This window comes from Nicotiana attenuata, unplaced genomic scaffold (genome assembly GCF_001879085.1).
Source record: "Nicotiana attenuata strain UT unplaced genomic scaffold, NIATTr2, whole genome shotgun sequence".
Taxonomy (NCBI): Eukaryota; Viridiplantae; Streptophyta; class Magnoliopsida; order Solanales; family Solanaceae; genus Nicotiana; species Nicotiana attenuata.
The window spans coordinates 186,708-202,548 of NW_017671160.1; the positions used below are offsets into that span (position 1 = coordinate 186,708).

General features: G+C 35.1%; 1 protein-coding gene across 2 annotated transcripts; it reads right to left on the bottom strand.

The window, feature by feature from the left end:
• Window positions 1-1,036: 1,036 nt before the first annotated feature.
• On the bottom strand, window positions 1,037-14,962 carry LOC109206350 (CAAX prenyl protease 1 homolog). Of its 2 annotated transcripts, XR_002064842.1 has the most exons (15): window positions 14,842-14,962; window positions 13,493-13,640; window positions 13,304-13,388; window positions 13,127-13,222; window positions 10,412-10,477; window positions 10,180-10,278; window positions 9,842-9,955; window positions 9,631-9,741; window positions 7,346-7,408; window positions 5,318-5,410; window positions 3,401-3,514; window positions 2,185-2,256; window positions 2,027-2,092; window positions 1,570-1,768; window positions 1,037-1,447 (listed from the first exon to the last, which is right to left on the bottom strand). XR_002064842.1 is itself a non-coding variant. In XM_019369178.1 (14 exons), the coding sequence occupies exons 1-14, from the start codon at window positions 14,870-14,872 to the stop codon at window positions 1,652-1,654; spliced, it is 1,275 nt and encodes a 424-aa protein (XP_019224723.1). In that variant the 5' UTR covers window positions 14,873-14,962; the 3' UTR covers window positions 1,037-1,651. The 2 variants fall into 2 exon arrangements, 1 of the variants encoding a protein (XP_019224723.1); XM_019369178.1 differs by having other exon boundaries at window positions 1,037-1,768.
• Window positions 14,963-15,841: the final 879 nt, after the last annotated feature.

Sequence of the window (15,841 nt, forward strand, 5' to 3'; positions counted from 1 at the left end):
ATTTTTCACCATACAGGTGGGAAAAAATTGACTACATAATGATGCTTCCATTACTTCATTTTTTTTTTATTTTACATGCATAGGTAATATATATACTAGCATTTTTGTGGCAGTGGTTGTGTTTTGGGATGTTAGGAAATATTCTTATTTTGCCTATATTTAGAGGTCGTTTAATACGTGGTTTGAAATAATTAATCCCATCATAAAATTTCGCATAAGACAATATAATATTTGGTTGGTTGCACAAGAAAAAAAAATATCCTATGCCCGCATTTCTAATGCAGCATTTGGTTGACAGTATTAAATAATATTGCATTAAGTTATGTGAGGATCTATATAATTTTAAAGCAAAATAAATAGGTGTATACATGGATTAAATTATTCAAAGATAAAAAGTTTCCATTTAAAGTTAGTAATTCATATACAACATTCGCATTATAATAAGTAACTAACTAGTACGCGAACTAGACGACCTTTTAAAGAGGAAACTACTCTAAATATCTACTACAGCATTGATCACTCACTTAAGGATAAACCAGACAAAATTTCAAAGTCAAACATTTAAACCCCTACTTATTGCAATACCTTATGTTAATATAACAATTACCCATATACCTTATTCAAAATCAGACGCTAAAAACCACTACGTATTGATGAAAATCATACAATATTGAGTAAAATTCTCATCATATGTGAAGTTGTATATACAATTGATTACTAGAGGATATCCAGATCATAAGGGAGTCACATGTGATCCTGACGGGCTTGAAATACCTTAGGCAATGAAGATAGTCGATTTGAACCATAAACTACAAAGACGCGCGAGATTTTGCATTTATCATTTTGTACTTGGAGGGAAAAAACGAATGGAAAAATAAAGTTACACGTTTAATTTATAAAACTGAAATAGATTTATCGTTCATTCCTATAGGTCATCCTAAGAGAATCTTGAATGACTTATTTTTTATAGTCACAAATTTTTCACGAAAATAATGCCTTTGAGATTGAACTTTGTCATCAATTAGTGACGCATGTATAGCAAAATAGATAGATTAGGCACTTGACAATTCCATCTACAAGTCAAATGTACAAACTAATTATCTTTAATGTAACATTCCTATTATCTTTTTGGTTACATGCTTTTGAACTTTTGCGCACTAATCCAGCAAATTCTTTTAAAGAAAACAGAAACACTAATTAGTATAAGAGAAGCACTGGATAACATGAAAAAATGCAGAGACGGGACCAAAAACATTACACCACCTACAAATTTTTTTTGTTTTTGAGCCACAAAGAAGCTCCTTAATATGTAAAGCAGTTCTGCCCTCAAAAATACTACGAAGTTCTTGCTACATCTCCTCGAGAGCTCGAATTGCCACCGTTTGATTATATAAACCATAAATTTTGACCAACTCTAGTAGCAAAGTCGAGCTGAAGCTCCCAACTTCTGTAAACAATACAATCAAACATAAAGTCATTCCTCCTTGCAGCTCCAGTAACCTTCCTAACTCAGCACTACAATGTGAATGTGACATCAAAAATATCATGGCAATTGAAAGTAAATCACACCTATTGTTTGTTATGCTTTGCAGTTCTGCAGTGCAAAGCATAGAACCAACTCTATATTGAACAGTGAAATGTCCACGTGGTGTCAGTCTGTCTTCTTATCGTGTTCATCAATCGCAGTCAATCTTTCAACTAGAGGAGGGTGAGAATAATGATAAGCCGAATACCAGGGATCTGTGTTCATAGCCGACAAGTTTTCTTCCTGCAAGATGTTGAACAAATTGGTATTACAGATATCTTGTTACAGGATTTGAAAGTTTCTTCTAAGTTGCAATGATTTGAAACCTAGAAATTACTATTATAGCTTTGAGTTCCGAAGAATTGTTCAGCATTTAGATTTGGAAAATTTTTTGTTATCAACATTTTAAGAATCATCCATGAACATAGATGGTATATGCAAACGGCTCAATCGCAAAAAAGGATATCATGGAGACACATTTAGGATAGAAGGAATGGCAACCTGCAGTTTCACAAGACCAGCTCGAAGTGCTGCAGCATAACCAAGCTTCTTTGCAAAAGCATCAGCCTTGAGATAAAAAAATTACAGTTCAGGTGAAAACATTTAGCATTAAAAAATAAGTCAAAATATAAAGGTAAATCCATACAACATAACGTCACCTGGAACTCAAAAGCACGGCTTACAAGATTAAGACCAAAGCTCACTAGGTGCTGGAGAGGTATGACAGTGTGCTGCAACCATGTTAAATTACATTTGAATAAATTAGAAAAAAATAGATTTTGCAACTGATAAATACCAGTTCTTATATTCTCAAGGCATGTCAACAACAACAACCCAGTAAAATCCCACTAGTGGGGTCTGGGGAGGGTAGTGTATACGCAGACCTTACCCCTACCCCGAAGGACTAGAGAGGCTGTTTCCGAAAGACCCTCGGTTCTCTCAAGGCATGTCAAATGACACAATATTGAACTTTGAACTGTTTGTATATGCATGATTCCTTAACGAAGAATAACACCCTTAACGTACAACCTTGATTGCCTATTCACAAGGTATGACACATCAATCACCATTACTTTATCATTGCCTTTGTCCAAAAAACATAATTTGCTCTCACATTGAGCGGCATTTCAGTAGCATCCTACTTAACCCAACGGCTAGATTGATCATTAACTATGGATAATATTGTATTAGTTCTTTTAAGCTTCAAATAATTCATCTTCTTTTTGGGTATCAGTTGAGCCTGCCGTATGTCGACCAAATGGGAAATATAAAAGCTACTAATATGTGGAACCTCAAATATATTAACTACAGATCAACAAAAACAATACTACCTACTTACAGATTCACTTGTGAAATATTGGCAAACCCAGTGAAGAAACTACCAATCAGTCTATCAACTACGCCTGAAACCCAAATCATTTGGCATCGACGATATGAATCTATCTATTTATGGATTCTCTAAATCTCATGCTTACGCATACAAGTCGGTATCACCGACATTGACATTTATGATGTTTTATTCATAGGTAAATTTGCATTGACTGCATTGCTTCCAAGAGATTTCACATCTTTGAGGGAAAAAATATTAAATTCCAGAACAATGATATCAAGGACAATGTTAATACCATTAGTTCCAAACGACCATGATAAGAGTAATTCAAAATCTGGAATGGAAGTCCCTTGAGTCAATAAACTACAGAGTGATCAATGTTCTTAGACATATATAAAAGAAAAAAAACCAGCCAATGATTTGAATAACATATAGGCTAGTAAATCTTCTGGATTTTGAAAATCAAATTACCATATCTAACCCTTCCCAATAGCCACACTGACCTACCAGATGTTTAATATAACCTTTCAAGAGCATAGTATTACCTGAAATATGATAAGTCCAATAAGAACTGGTTGGGTATCAAACCCAAAACTCTGAAACAAGTCCTTTGAATTCCTAACAAGAGTGTATCCTCCGAACTGCAATAATGTGAGGATCTGCAGAGAATAATACTCGTGTCAGAACAAGAAAAATATGATTTTACTGTCAGAATAAAGAATATAACTGTTTTCGAACAGAGTGTTCTATCAAAACAGAACCGCATAGGTGTTTTGTTTTCCTAATGCTGTAAAGAAACAAGCAATCAGATATTCTTGGGCCAATGCTGATGTACGGGGAGAAAAGGAAAAAGGAAACCCAACACGAAGAGGCATGGCAATCAGGTAAGGAAAAAAGCAGCCAGATATTCTTTTCTTCTTTTGAGAAAGCTAACAGTAGCTGCCAGATATTCTTTTCTTCTTTTGAGAAAGCTAACAGTATACTCATCAGCACAAAGAATATACTGGCAACCAAGAAGCTAAGATACTCTTTGGCCAAGTTAAATACATACCAAAAGTCAGACCAACAATATCCCCTAAACATAATAGATGAAGGATGAAGCTCCAACATAGTCATCGAATGTTGATGATAAAAAGAAGTCAACCATACCAGCATCTCTATTTCCTAATACTGTTACAACTGAGAATACAGCAGGTTTTTTGTAGCCTCACCAGACATAGGCATTCTACTTACCCTCAAATTTGAGGGTTGGTATAGCCACACCAAACATAGCCATTCTTCTTACCCTCAAATTGAAACCTAACTGTCTTTGCTATCCTCAAACTGAAGAGCCACCCAAAAACCCAACAGTGTAACTACACCAATTTCCTTAAAATCCTTGCCTCAACCTAAAAGGGAAAATCGAACTGACTCGAATCCTAGACATAAATGTGAGATAGGCCCCCTGGAACGAATCGAGTGCTAACCTCCTGATTATCTCCTCTTCTTATCATTTTCCGATCTAATGCAGTATTACAACATCTTTCAGGTTCATTCTAGTCCAAATTTCCCAAATAATCATAGTAAAGGAACACATATTATATAAAATCAATGAGTACTTCTCACTTCTCCTTCCCGTACCTTGGCAAGAAGGGAAGCATAACAAGAAGAGAGACTATGAGCTACTTAGGCTGATCAAGGGCTATCTCTGTTATAAATGAAGAAATGAAGGATTGGAAAAAGAAGAAGAAGAGATTGGGTGGGAGGAGACGAAAGACAAAGATGCAGTGAAAAGTAGGCATTGCGAGCAAGTGAAGAACAAATTGAGAGAGACTGAAGTCTGAGGGAGTGAAGATTGAGCGGATACCAGAGGAGAAAAATAGAACAAAATGGAGAAAAGAGGAAGCAAACACCCTTCTCCTGGTTATATCGAGGAGGCAAAAGTGACAGTTTGATTGTTTTATGCGCCAGGCAGGTTATAATCCCCAGATAAATATCCCCTAATAAGATAGTGAAATCAGATGCATATTAGTAAAGTATCTCTGGGAGTTATATCAGAGTGTTTTAACTCATCAAAAAAAGTTATATCAAGGTGATTCACATAGCTTGGATATATCAAACAGATGGGTCACATGTATAAATGATAATGGTACATACACTATTCACATGTTCAACAGATCAAAAATTGTTATTGCAAATGATAATAATGTGCACACTATTCATGTTTCAACAGATCAAATTTATCAAAAAAGACTCAAGTTTCAGTTTCTGACAACTTTAGGAACCAACTTTGTACAAAAATCGGAAACCAACTTGGTTTCTTGTCTACCATCATAAATATAATAAGTCAAACTAGTCCCACGATCTCTTAAAGAGAAATAAACTACATCATATAAATGGAACAACGGCAACATCTACTTGAACTGAAAACAGAATAACTGTTTTGGTTTAATGGCACGGGCTACATGAATTAATTTCCATACCTGGACAGCTATGAATGAGTACATCGTGTGATTAAGTTTCCAGTGCCCCAGCTCATGCGCAATAACAGCAACAACCTCCTCATCATTCTTGCACTACATACCACCAGCAAATAAATTAGAGGAAAGAAATCAAACTGAGAAAATGTTTGTTATGTTAGAATTTGGGTATTAGCATTGTAGAGTAATATCTAAATCATGCAGTCTTGCTATAAAGGATACCAGATGAGAGAAGCAGCCCTATCATATAATGCAGCATGCTATCCACGTTCTATCTCTTTGAATCACCAAGAACAACATTTTCTCGAAGTAAAAAGGAAAAAATTGAAGAGCCTCCTAATAAACATAAACACCTATGCTCATGGCTCAAAAAATCATTATATTTCAAGCTCAGATAATGGCCAAATGATAAAAAGGCTGTTACTCAATCAAGTAATCAACTAGGCATATGGTTATAGTCACCCATATGGATCCTCTACACCAATCCATGCTATTTAGGCATTACTAAAAAATAAGCATTGTAAGGCAAATTTGGGATTCTCTAAATCCCATACTTTCCCTACTGGATAACTAGTTAATGTGAGTTTTTAGTCCAAATTGTCCCTTATCTATAGAGTAGGTCTATTTTTGTCCCTTTAATATACCCTTGAGTATTTTTAATCCCTTAAGTTTGCTAAAGTGGAGCACATTTGGTCTAACTAACAAAAATGAATTAAAAACTAACGGTGCCACCATCAGCTATCCTAGACGTTTTGAAGGGGTTGGACATGGGATCAAACTCTGTCAAGCCTTCCAGTGATGCCTTGGAGACTATGTAAACAGTAATTTGGAATGGACCAATGGGGGTGTTTGAAGTTGACAAGTTTTCTGTAGGAACTAAGATACCAATTTCCATTCCTCGTATTTGTTTACCACCTGCAGAGGTATTTAATAGAAAGGGAAAGTGAATAAAACTAGCTTGTGTGGCTTTATAAAATAAAAGGAAGAGGAATACGTTGGTTTAACAGGTCACTAAGTGCATTAATTTAGTAATTTACTTGTTATTCTAATCATTTGGTGAGGGTGCAGTATTAATGTTTATGTATGTTGTTAGTGTGTACCTTCAATTCTGATAGTGTTGTTTCTGTAACTGAATAGTAAATAAAAAAGCATGTTAAAGTAGTGATAGGCAATTGCAAAGAAGCTTGCAGAACTAAGTGGGAACGGAGTGACACCACTATCATTGGAGGCGGAGACTCTGTTGCAGCTGTTGAAAACCAGGTATGAACCCTATTCTGTCTGTTAGTTTTTGACCCATTTCTGTTAGTTGGACCAAAGATGCTCCATTTTAGCAAACTTAAGGGATTAAAAATGCTCAAGGGTATATTTAAGGGACAAAAATAGACCTACTCCCATAGTTAAGGGACAATATTGGCAAAAAACTCAGTTAATGTCAACTAGTTGGTATCACCGGTATGATCCTTTGCTTTCATTTTTTTATTTCTTAGAAACAATACCAAACCTTATACTTTGACGCGGTGGATGGGGGAGAAAAAGAAAACTACATTCAAAATTTATGCAAGAAGATAACAGAAATTGTTTCCTGCAGCAATTCCTTCTGTGCAGTGGAATAAAAATTACATAGTCAAAATACTTTTTAACAGCTTCAATCTTTTTTATTGATTTTAACAGCTACAAGTTTTCTCATATAGATGGCATACACTCCTGTCATAAGAACCTACACATAGGAAGAAGCCTACAAAGTCGTCACCCTTACAATTAATTAAGGTTGCATCTGCAGGAAACCCGTCATCATATATCTTTGCTTTTCACCAAATCATGACCACGTTAGAACAATCTTTGAATTATCATAAAACAGTTTTTAGGAATCTGTAAATGGAGAACTCCTAACTTAATCAACTAAACTACCTAAGCCCAAAAAAAAATTTTAAAAAACAATTCATTAGCTAACAAACAGTGGACAGAACACAAAAAGGTAAAAGAGAAAAATGAAGGCAAGGTCACTTTAATCAGATTTAATAGCCACCACACCTGCTGGATTAGTGTATCATAGAGGACAATCCGTTTGTTCTTGAAGAATCCATACATGTATGCCTAGCAAAATTTTCAATACAAGATTAGCGCACAGGAGCAAGCGGGGTAAAATGCGAGGCAACAAGGCATAAGCACCTGGCTAAAAGTTACATTCTAGTGACAAATTCACAGACAACATAATTCCAACAAATGAGTGAAGAGGTAGATTTCCAACCAAAAAAGAAGGTTGATGCAGCCCTAGGGTTCACTGGGTAAATGGGCCCCTTAAATAATCTTGTGTCTTCTGCAAAAACTTTTTTATTTACCTTTACACAGACTTTCATTGTTGCTGATTCTATGAAATTAAACAAGTTTTCATAGAACGGGATGAAGATTTGGCTACCACTAACTAGTTAATTTTGGTAGCACGTCCAGGATATCATTGATCAAAACCCAATAGTCTAAGTTCTTACCAATGTACCATAACTTGCTAAAAAAAGAATGAAGAGATCCACCTGCACTATGCATCTCATTATTGAGGTAAAATTACTATTCATATATTCTTATTAGAACCAGTATTCATTGTCATACACTATGTGTTGTTTTTCATTTTTTACTTTACTTCCGAAAGTATATGGATAGCCTCTCTGATCTATATGTTTTGAATAAGTCATTCTCTCACCTTCAACAACAAAAAACGAAAGGAGTTGGTTCACTGGCACATGAATAAAAAATAACTTACTACGTCAAATAATATCCTTGATTATTTGGAAAAAGTAGTCAGTTTTAGATCAAATGCCCATTAATCGCCACTATGAGGGTGTTTGGCTAAGCTTATAAGATGGTCAAACCAGCTTATAAGCACTTTTCGGCTTATCTACGCGTTTGGTAAAGTTAAAAGTGCTTATAAGCCAAGTGCTTATAAGCCAAAAATAAGCCAAAAGCCATAAACTTGTCACCCCCAGCTTATGAATTTTTAGCTTATAAGCACTTTAAGTGTGACCAAGATTTTTACTATTTTATCTCTAAAATATTCCTTTTCAAAACAAAACTTCTACATCAATACCCACTACCTCACGTAGTTTTTCAACCTAAACCCCCCGCCTCTTCAAGTCTGCAATTCTCATTGTCTATTTGAGGTAAGCAAATTCTCTATTCCTTTGCATATTTGTATCTATGTGATTGTGTATTAATCTCTAAACTGCATGTAATAAACGGGGACATATCAAATTTTTGGTGTATTGCTTTCTAAGTATTGTGGTGATGAAGACAATGTTTCTCTTCAAATATTTTATCCTATTTAGGTTTATTCTTTTACTGAGAAACTTTTGTCAATTTATTAATTATTATAACTTATGATACAAATAGAATATTTTGTATTTGAATCGATCTGGATCTAAAATTTTGAAGAAATTACGCATTTATAAGTGTAAACAGTTCTAAGGTTATTCAAGCCATTTTAACAGAAAAAAAGAGCTTATCAGCACTTTTTATCAAATACTGCAGCACCTTATTATCAATTTCAGCACTTGTATCCAAACACGTAACTGCTTATTTATTAAATCAGTTTCAGCATTTAAAAGTGCTTTTCAGTCCCTAATGCTTATCAGCTACTTCAAATCAGCTAATCCAAACGGGCTCTATATAACCAGCCCATTCATCGCCCAATAGCTTTAGCATACTCACCTACTCACTTTGCTGTCTCCAATTAAAGACAAGAGATCCATGAGAGCTTCTCAGACTTAATAACATGATAATCCAGAAAGAAAAGGAGAGATAACCCTATAGACACTTAATAACATAATCCACAAATAAAGTAGAGACAACTCCACAGAAATTTACCACCAAAATAATTCCTACACATCAACAGTTGAGTATCATACTTAAGTTTGTGCAAGACCTTGACCTATTCTTTTCAACCAGGGGACAATCCAAACAGATTTTCCATTTAAAATATCATTCTGATCTTATAATGGCATCAATAAAAAGGCGGAAAACTAAGAGAACTAGCCTGTCAACCTACATCAAATGAGATTACAGAAAGAGACCATAGCACAACCAACTGAATTATGTGATTGGCTTTCCGCATAAATGTTGTAGAAAAATAAAAGATTTCCAAACTAGAGAGTTAAGTAACAGTAGACAAATCCTAAAATTCAAATTATCTTCTAAAGCCTAAGACCAGCCAACCACTGAAGACATAGAATGTGTCAGGATTTCTATGTAGAATGGGTGAAATGAAACAAAGCAAATGTTTAACCACCATGAAGAGACCAACAGAATAAACGAAAAGGAGTTCTCACATTGCTATGGCTCGACCTTGTGGACCCATCAACCACAAACAACTTCTTTAGGGGAAATTTAAGCGAGGAAGCCAGATTCTCAATCTTCGACCTAAGTTCTCCTTCCGGAAGCTGCTCATTCAATGAAACTTAATTATCAAATCAGGCTGCAGGAATTTCTTTTCCCTTCTCTTTGGGAGTTCTCTTCTTTAACGGTCGGTAGATTACTTACTGGAGTGAACTTGTTGAAAAGTGGAGCAATCAGAATAGGGTAAAGAGTCATCATAACAAGAGACAGGACGAGCATAAATCCCCACAAGTAAATGGCCAAGTAAGGACCTCCCTTCTGCAAATCAAGAATCGATTTTATTGTTAGGGGAAACGGATACAATATCATCTCTTGCCTTTAAGATGGAGATATAAGAAATGTTCATGGTCAACGTAATTAGAATACTGATCCGAAACAACAGTAACATCTCAAACAGAAATGAACAACTACATAATGATAAGATCTTGAATTTGAACCATAACCACAAAAGGAAGTTCCTGTAGTCCCAAAAACATGAGTACCTGTACTATAACAATGATGGCAGCAACAATGGGAGGACCAATTACAATTGCCAAAGCAATTCCTTTGATCATGTCTCTGAAGAATAACCATACTGTTTGCTGTATAAGAATGATAAATTCAAGTTCAAAATAGACAAGTTAACTGCCTAAATAAGTAGACATATGGAAAGTAAATAAAAGAGATAGTAGCTCCTTAAACTGGAAGAAAGTACTGCTCATTTCCAAGATATACCTTGTTGAAACCATGGCGGGACTCGATCACAAAAGTTGAGTACAATGAAAATGGCAAATCAGTGATCTGTAAAGGAAAAAAAGAAGTCTTACCACAAAAATATGAAGATGAGCACAAGTATAACTTTCTGAATGCTATCCAGACCACTTCAACATATGTGGACATAGATATCACCACACTGCCAAGTGCATCAATCTAAATGCTTCTCGGAATAAGTTTCAGCCTATTATTTGTGTCATGGCAAAAGAGGATTCCAACAAATATTCACTAGAAGAAATCAGTCTTTATCTAGCTGTCTAAATGAGCTCAACTTGTAAAATTGCATCACCATTAAATCCATAAACTGAAAATACGGCAAGAGACTTGCCAATTGTTGCTAACAATGTTTCAAATCACTACGTTGGATGTCACTTAACGTTTGTCAGGTCTTAACAGTGTTGTCAAAGGCTCATTTAAGGCGCGCTTAAGCCCTAAAGCTCAGAAAAGCTCAAGGAGGGCGCTTCACCTCTCTTTAGTTGCGCTTCAGTGTAAAGCAAGGCACTAAGGCATGCACTTCATTGCCCATGAGTTCTCTCTTGAATTGAGTGCCACTAAACAACAACTATAATTAGAAATAAGTGTATTAGCTGCTAAAGGAAATATTATGACTGAATTTATTACTTTGTTCTTGAATTACATATCATTTTTATTTATTTCCTTCATTGCGCCTTTTTTAACTAAAGCCCACACTTTAAGTGCGCTTTACGCTTAAAGCCCAAATAGACGTAGAGCGCTTTTTAGAGCTTTTCGCCTTTGACAACACTGGGTCTAAGCAGGTTCTAAATCCCTGCGTCAAGCATAAGAGCAAAAATCTCATGGAACTGACCCCCCAAATAGGAAGAGCACTTTCCCACATGCAAACCTTGCCCTAAAGCAATTTATTTTCTGAACCAAAAAAAAAAATTCATCTTCTTTTTGGTTGAGAAAGATAACATTTTCTATTTTGATTTTCTAGGTATACAAGTATAATTTAATCCTCTGCGCCATTTACATATTACTATGTGATGAGTCAAACAAGCTTTAGATATTTTTAAAAATGGAAATTATGATTTATAGCAATTTTTATGTAGCTTCTAAATATGAAAATTTTATTTCAAAAAAATGAGGAACCAATGCTCAAATACACATAAACAACTAGATGCTTGAATATGTGCACTTTTATATATATATATATATATATATATATATATATATATATATATATATATATATATATATATATTGAACTTTAAACCATTTTTTTATGTTTACATAATCATCCACATTGCTCTGCTATTTATTCTACAATTTCATTTTTCTTTATTATATATGGAAAATAAAAATTTGCAAGCTTATGCCTGCCTCAACACTAACATCTTGCCCATGATAGGTATACCACGCCACGCCCCCTAGACAATGGTTGAAGAACAAAAAAGAAAATCAGGTTGAACTCTAAGGGGTGAAGCAGAGACAAATTAAACAACTTTGACTAATGTCAATCCCGAAGGAGACGAGAGGATGAACCCAATGGCGAATGGTACGGAGTGAAGGATGCAAGGCACTCGCATGGAAATCATGCAATATGAGGTTACCTAGAGAGAGGACAAGTCAACAAGAAGAATGTGTTTAAGGCCATACAAAGTATCAAGGTGTCAAATAGGCTTCTTTTTCATATGGTGTGCAGTGTGGAATGCAGTTCTGCATTTCTCTGCTGATAAACTAAGAATAAGGAGACAGAGTAAGTTGATGTTGCATGTGCAAAGAGGATTAGAGATATGCATATATGCGGTGCAAAGTTGCTTCACGTTTGTGCGCCCTTGTTTTTGTTCTTTATCATCGATAGAGTCTTATCGAGGAAGTAGGATGAGGCAAGTGCATCTATACTACGAAAGCGCGAGGAGAAAGAGGAGCACAACTTAGGAAGGTGGTGCCCGAAACTATGGAACGGAGGAACGGAAATTTTTTCCAAAGCAGCAAGAAGGATGTGACTTGTGAGAAGCAAAAAAACTCATATATGTTTCAGTCATATTTTTGGAGTAAAAACGCTTTGTGCACCGGAATCCGGACTGCCCTTTATATTGTTGTATATAGAGTTGGGCAGGACGGATGGATATATCTATGCCAAAAATTACGTATTTTCTACCAATATTTCCATGTACTATTAATGAAATCACTTTTGATTAGTCAAAAATTCTAATTAGGAGCTGAATAAGGTCCTGTTTTTTTATAATTTTTTGATAAGGGAGGTCTTGTTTTTCTTATATTTTGATGGAAACATAGTCTATATATTTTCAGATGAACATATTTATACCAAAATATGAAGGGAAAATACTGAAAGTACTCACCTAACATAATGGATGGTTATCACATAGTTTGAAAAGTAGAAATTCAATAAAAAGGTCTTTCAATGTAGAGTCCAAAAGCACACGTTTCAACTAATCATGGTTAAATCCTTAGTTATATATCACAAAGACCAAATTAAAGTTTTTCAAATAAGAAGATCGAGGTTTTCTAATAATTAAGATGACACAGCAAAAAAAAAAAAATTCCTAATATGCTGAAGGTTTTATTTAATTCAGTTTTGTCAAAGCTAAACAAAATCATGGTGATAAAGGTCCAGTGCAACAATTCCAGGAAAACATCAACCATCCTATTTCTAGAGGGAGGGGGGAGCCAGATGGAAATATTCATATGCACCTGCGACCAAACCATAACTCCAGCTAAAAATGCTAGTGTGTGAAATATTTCATTCTCTGCATTGAGACCAAGGTATATCAAAAAGTCTCCTGATATCTGCGATCAAAAAAGAAACACAGGTCAACAATGAGCAGAGAAGCGGAAACGGCTTCGCAAGAGAAAGGCTCAATCACTCACCTTCCAAAACCAAGGTAATATCCGGAAATATAGTATGGCAGAGTCCATCAATATGGTAACAAACTCGTGGACAAAATGAAAATTACTGAAAAGAATTAAAATACCAAAAGAATTAAAAAAGATGGCCAAACAAGATAATGCAAGAATTCGTGAAGTTAGATAACATTCCATGAACAAAAGGAAGCATACCTTTTGTCGAGACTATATGCCTGGGACTTCTTGAATTTTTCCTGGCTGATCACTCCCTCCAGAGGTTTTGGAAGTGTTGGCAATTTAAGAGCCGCATGTTGCCGTAAATCAAGGTATGTCTCAAATATGTACATTAGTATCATGAAACCTGGAAAGTTCAAAAGCACAATAAGAGGGAAATCACAACGTTTCTTTATAAAAAGGAGAAGATACATTACACCATATAATAAATAAATAAATAAACAAATAGAAGGAGAGTATATAACAGAATGTGACAGCAAATAGCCAGTTAACTAATAAGTAATCCGAAAGAAGGATCCAATTTACGGTGATGAAGACCACAAAGAGAATAACAAATTGAAGCCAAGCAAATTAACTTGCCAGCCAAATATTAAAAAGCAACAACTTCAATTAAATTGCCAACCAAATCAAGACAGGGATCCAGCATCAATCAATTAATAAATTAACAAAAACGAAACCACCATTATCTAATCCTAATTTCATACAAGCTTGATAATACCACTAAAAGGCATCCAAAATGGAAATAGAAGGAAAAAGTATCATAGCTTGAGGCAAATGATAAATATCTAAAACAATTTTAAGGCAGAACTTCAGTTAAATTCGTCTCTATTGTTCCAATTTTATCGTATTGTCCACAGAAGAATGTTTAGCACCATAGTAGTAATGATCCTGATAGTATGATCCTGAAAGAAAAGCACTAAGTTCATAAACTTCCAACTCAATTCCTTATGGAGTCTGATTAACCACTAATTCCTTTACTGATAAGTGAAAAACTACCGCTCCCTGATATTAACTATAAGTGAAAATTAATGACGATTTATGCAAAACTTAGCACACCCCTATAATCTCTATATTTCTTCCTTTCAATTTTAATCAGATGAACAATTCAAGGTGAAGGTATATTTTACAAGATACTTCCCAATTACCAAAACATGCCCCATGTAGTTCAGTTTTCCTACTTTGAGTGCATTTGCCCAATGAACTCTATCAAGTACAGTTACTAAGAACTCACAATAATTGTACAATGTTGGATTATTTCAAAATCTAGCCTACTATCAAGGGCGGATGTAGTTAAAAACTTACGGTTAGTTCATCCTAAACCCAGTAGCTTCGGCTCGAACTATACGTATATGTGTACAAAGCCACTAAACAAGTACTAGCGAACGTATATAATCCTAAAGTGCAATTATCCGTCTATACAGGCAGATTCGAATGAATTTGTTAAATAAGTAAAACCTAATTATTTGGAAATGCAAAAGCAAGAAAGAATAAATGAATAGCTATAATGCGTGTGTACAGGGTAAGAGAGAGAAAGTTTGAGAGCATACCGACAACCGATTCCAAGTATGGAAATGCCATGGATGACTGACTCAGTGCAGCAACAAAGAAAACGTGAGAGAGATGATACAGTGACGTTTTTTTGGGCGATATACTTGTATACAAATTGCTTTTGCTATAGTGAATACGGACAAGTCGTTTTTAGCGCCTAATTAATCGCATACCCTGATTGAGACTTATAAATCGCATTGCGACTTTTATATTGCGCCGCCCATTGACACAGAAAAAGCTCAAAGTAGTTCCTAAGTTTGGGCTTAGACTCAAAATCATCCCTGAAATATATACTAGAACACTAATAGTCCCTATCGTATTTGCAAATATGAAATTAGGAGACAATATTTTTTTTATTTTGGTTGTTTTTCAAATGATAAAAGATCTATGGTTGTGACTTCAACCTAGGTGGTTACCAAACGGGTTGTAAACTCTAGGGCAAGTTTGATTAGTAGGGGTTGTAATATAGCAATCACACGCAATTGCCCACTCTATACCTCTCGGCAGTTGAGTGATTTTGCCCAATTTGGCTTTCTCAAGTCCAAATGGGTATTGCACAAATCAAGTGATATATGCTCAAGTCGGGTCTTACTATCTCTAGATTTGACCCTTTAATTGGGGCTATCAATTTCTTGAGTTCACCCCAATTTCTTGTTAGCCTCCTAGACTTAGTCTCTCTTTCTCAAGTAGATTCTAAGTCAAATAGGCATGAATCAATGTTTGCAACCATTAATTCTTGAATACAAGCATGAACAAGGCTAAATATCACTAACTCAATCACAAACAAGCCCTAAATTAAACACCCATTAAGTACCCACGCTAGGGTTGGGCCACAACCCTAGCTAGAAATTTAGCTACTCGTGAAAAAAGAAATTAAGATAGAATGCATAACAATTGATTAGAGAAAGAAAATATAATGTTTAGAAGTTAATCTAGTAAAAAATTACTCAAAACAACAAAGAAAACGGCTCAAGTGCTCTTCCCAAAACAAAACTTAAC

What these genes read in the sequence shown, in the direction of transcription:
- LOC109206350 (XM_019369178.1), bottom strand. Translation starts at nt 14,872, where the DNA reads ATGGCATTTCCATACTTGGAATCGGTTGTCG. An exon ending in GAGTTATGGTTTGGTCGCAG is followed by an intron (nt 10,478 to 13,126) that starts GTGCATATGAAT and finishes TTTCCTTTACAG; the next exon opens with ATCACTGATTTGCCATTTTC. An exon ending in CCATCATTGTTATAGTACAG is followed by an intron (nt 9,956 to 10,179) that starts GTACTCATGTTT and finishes CTTGATTTGCAG; the next exon opens with AAGGGAGGTCCTTACTTGGC.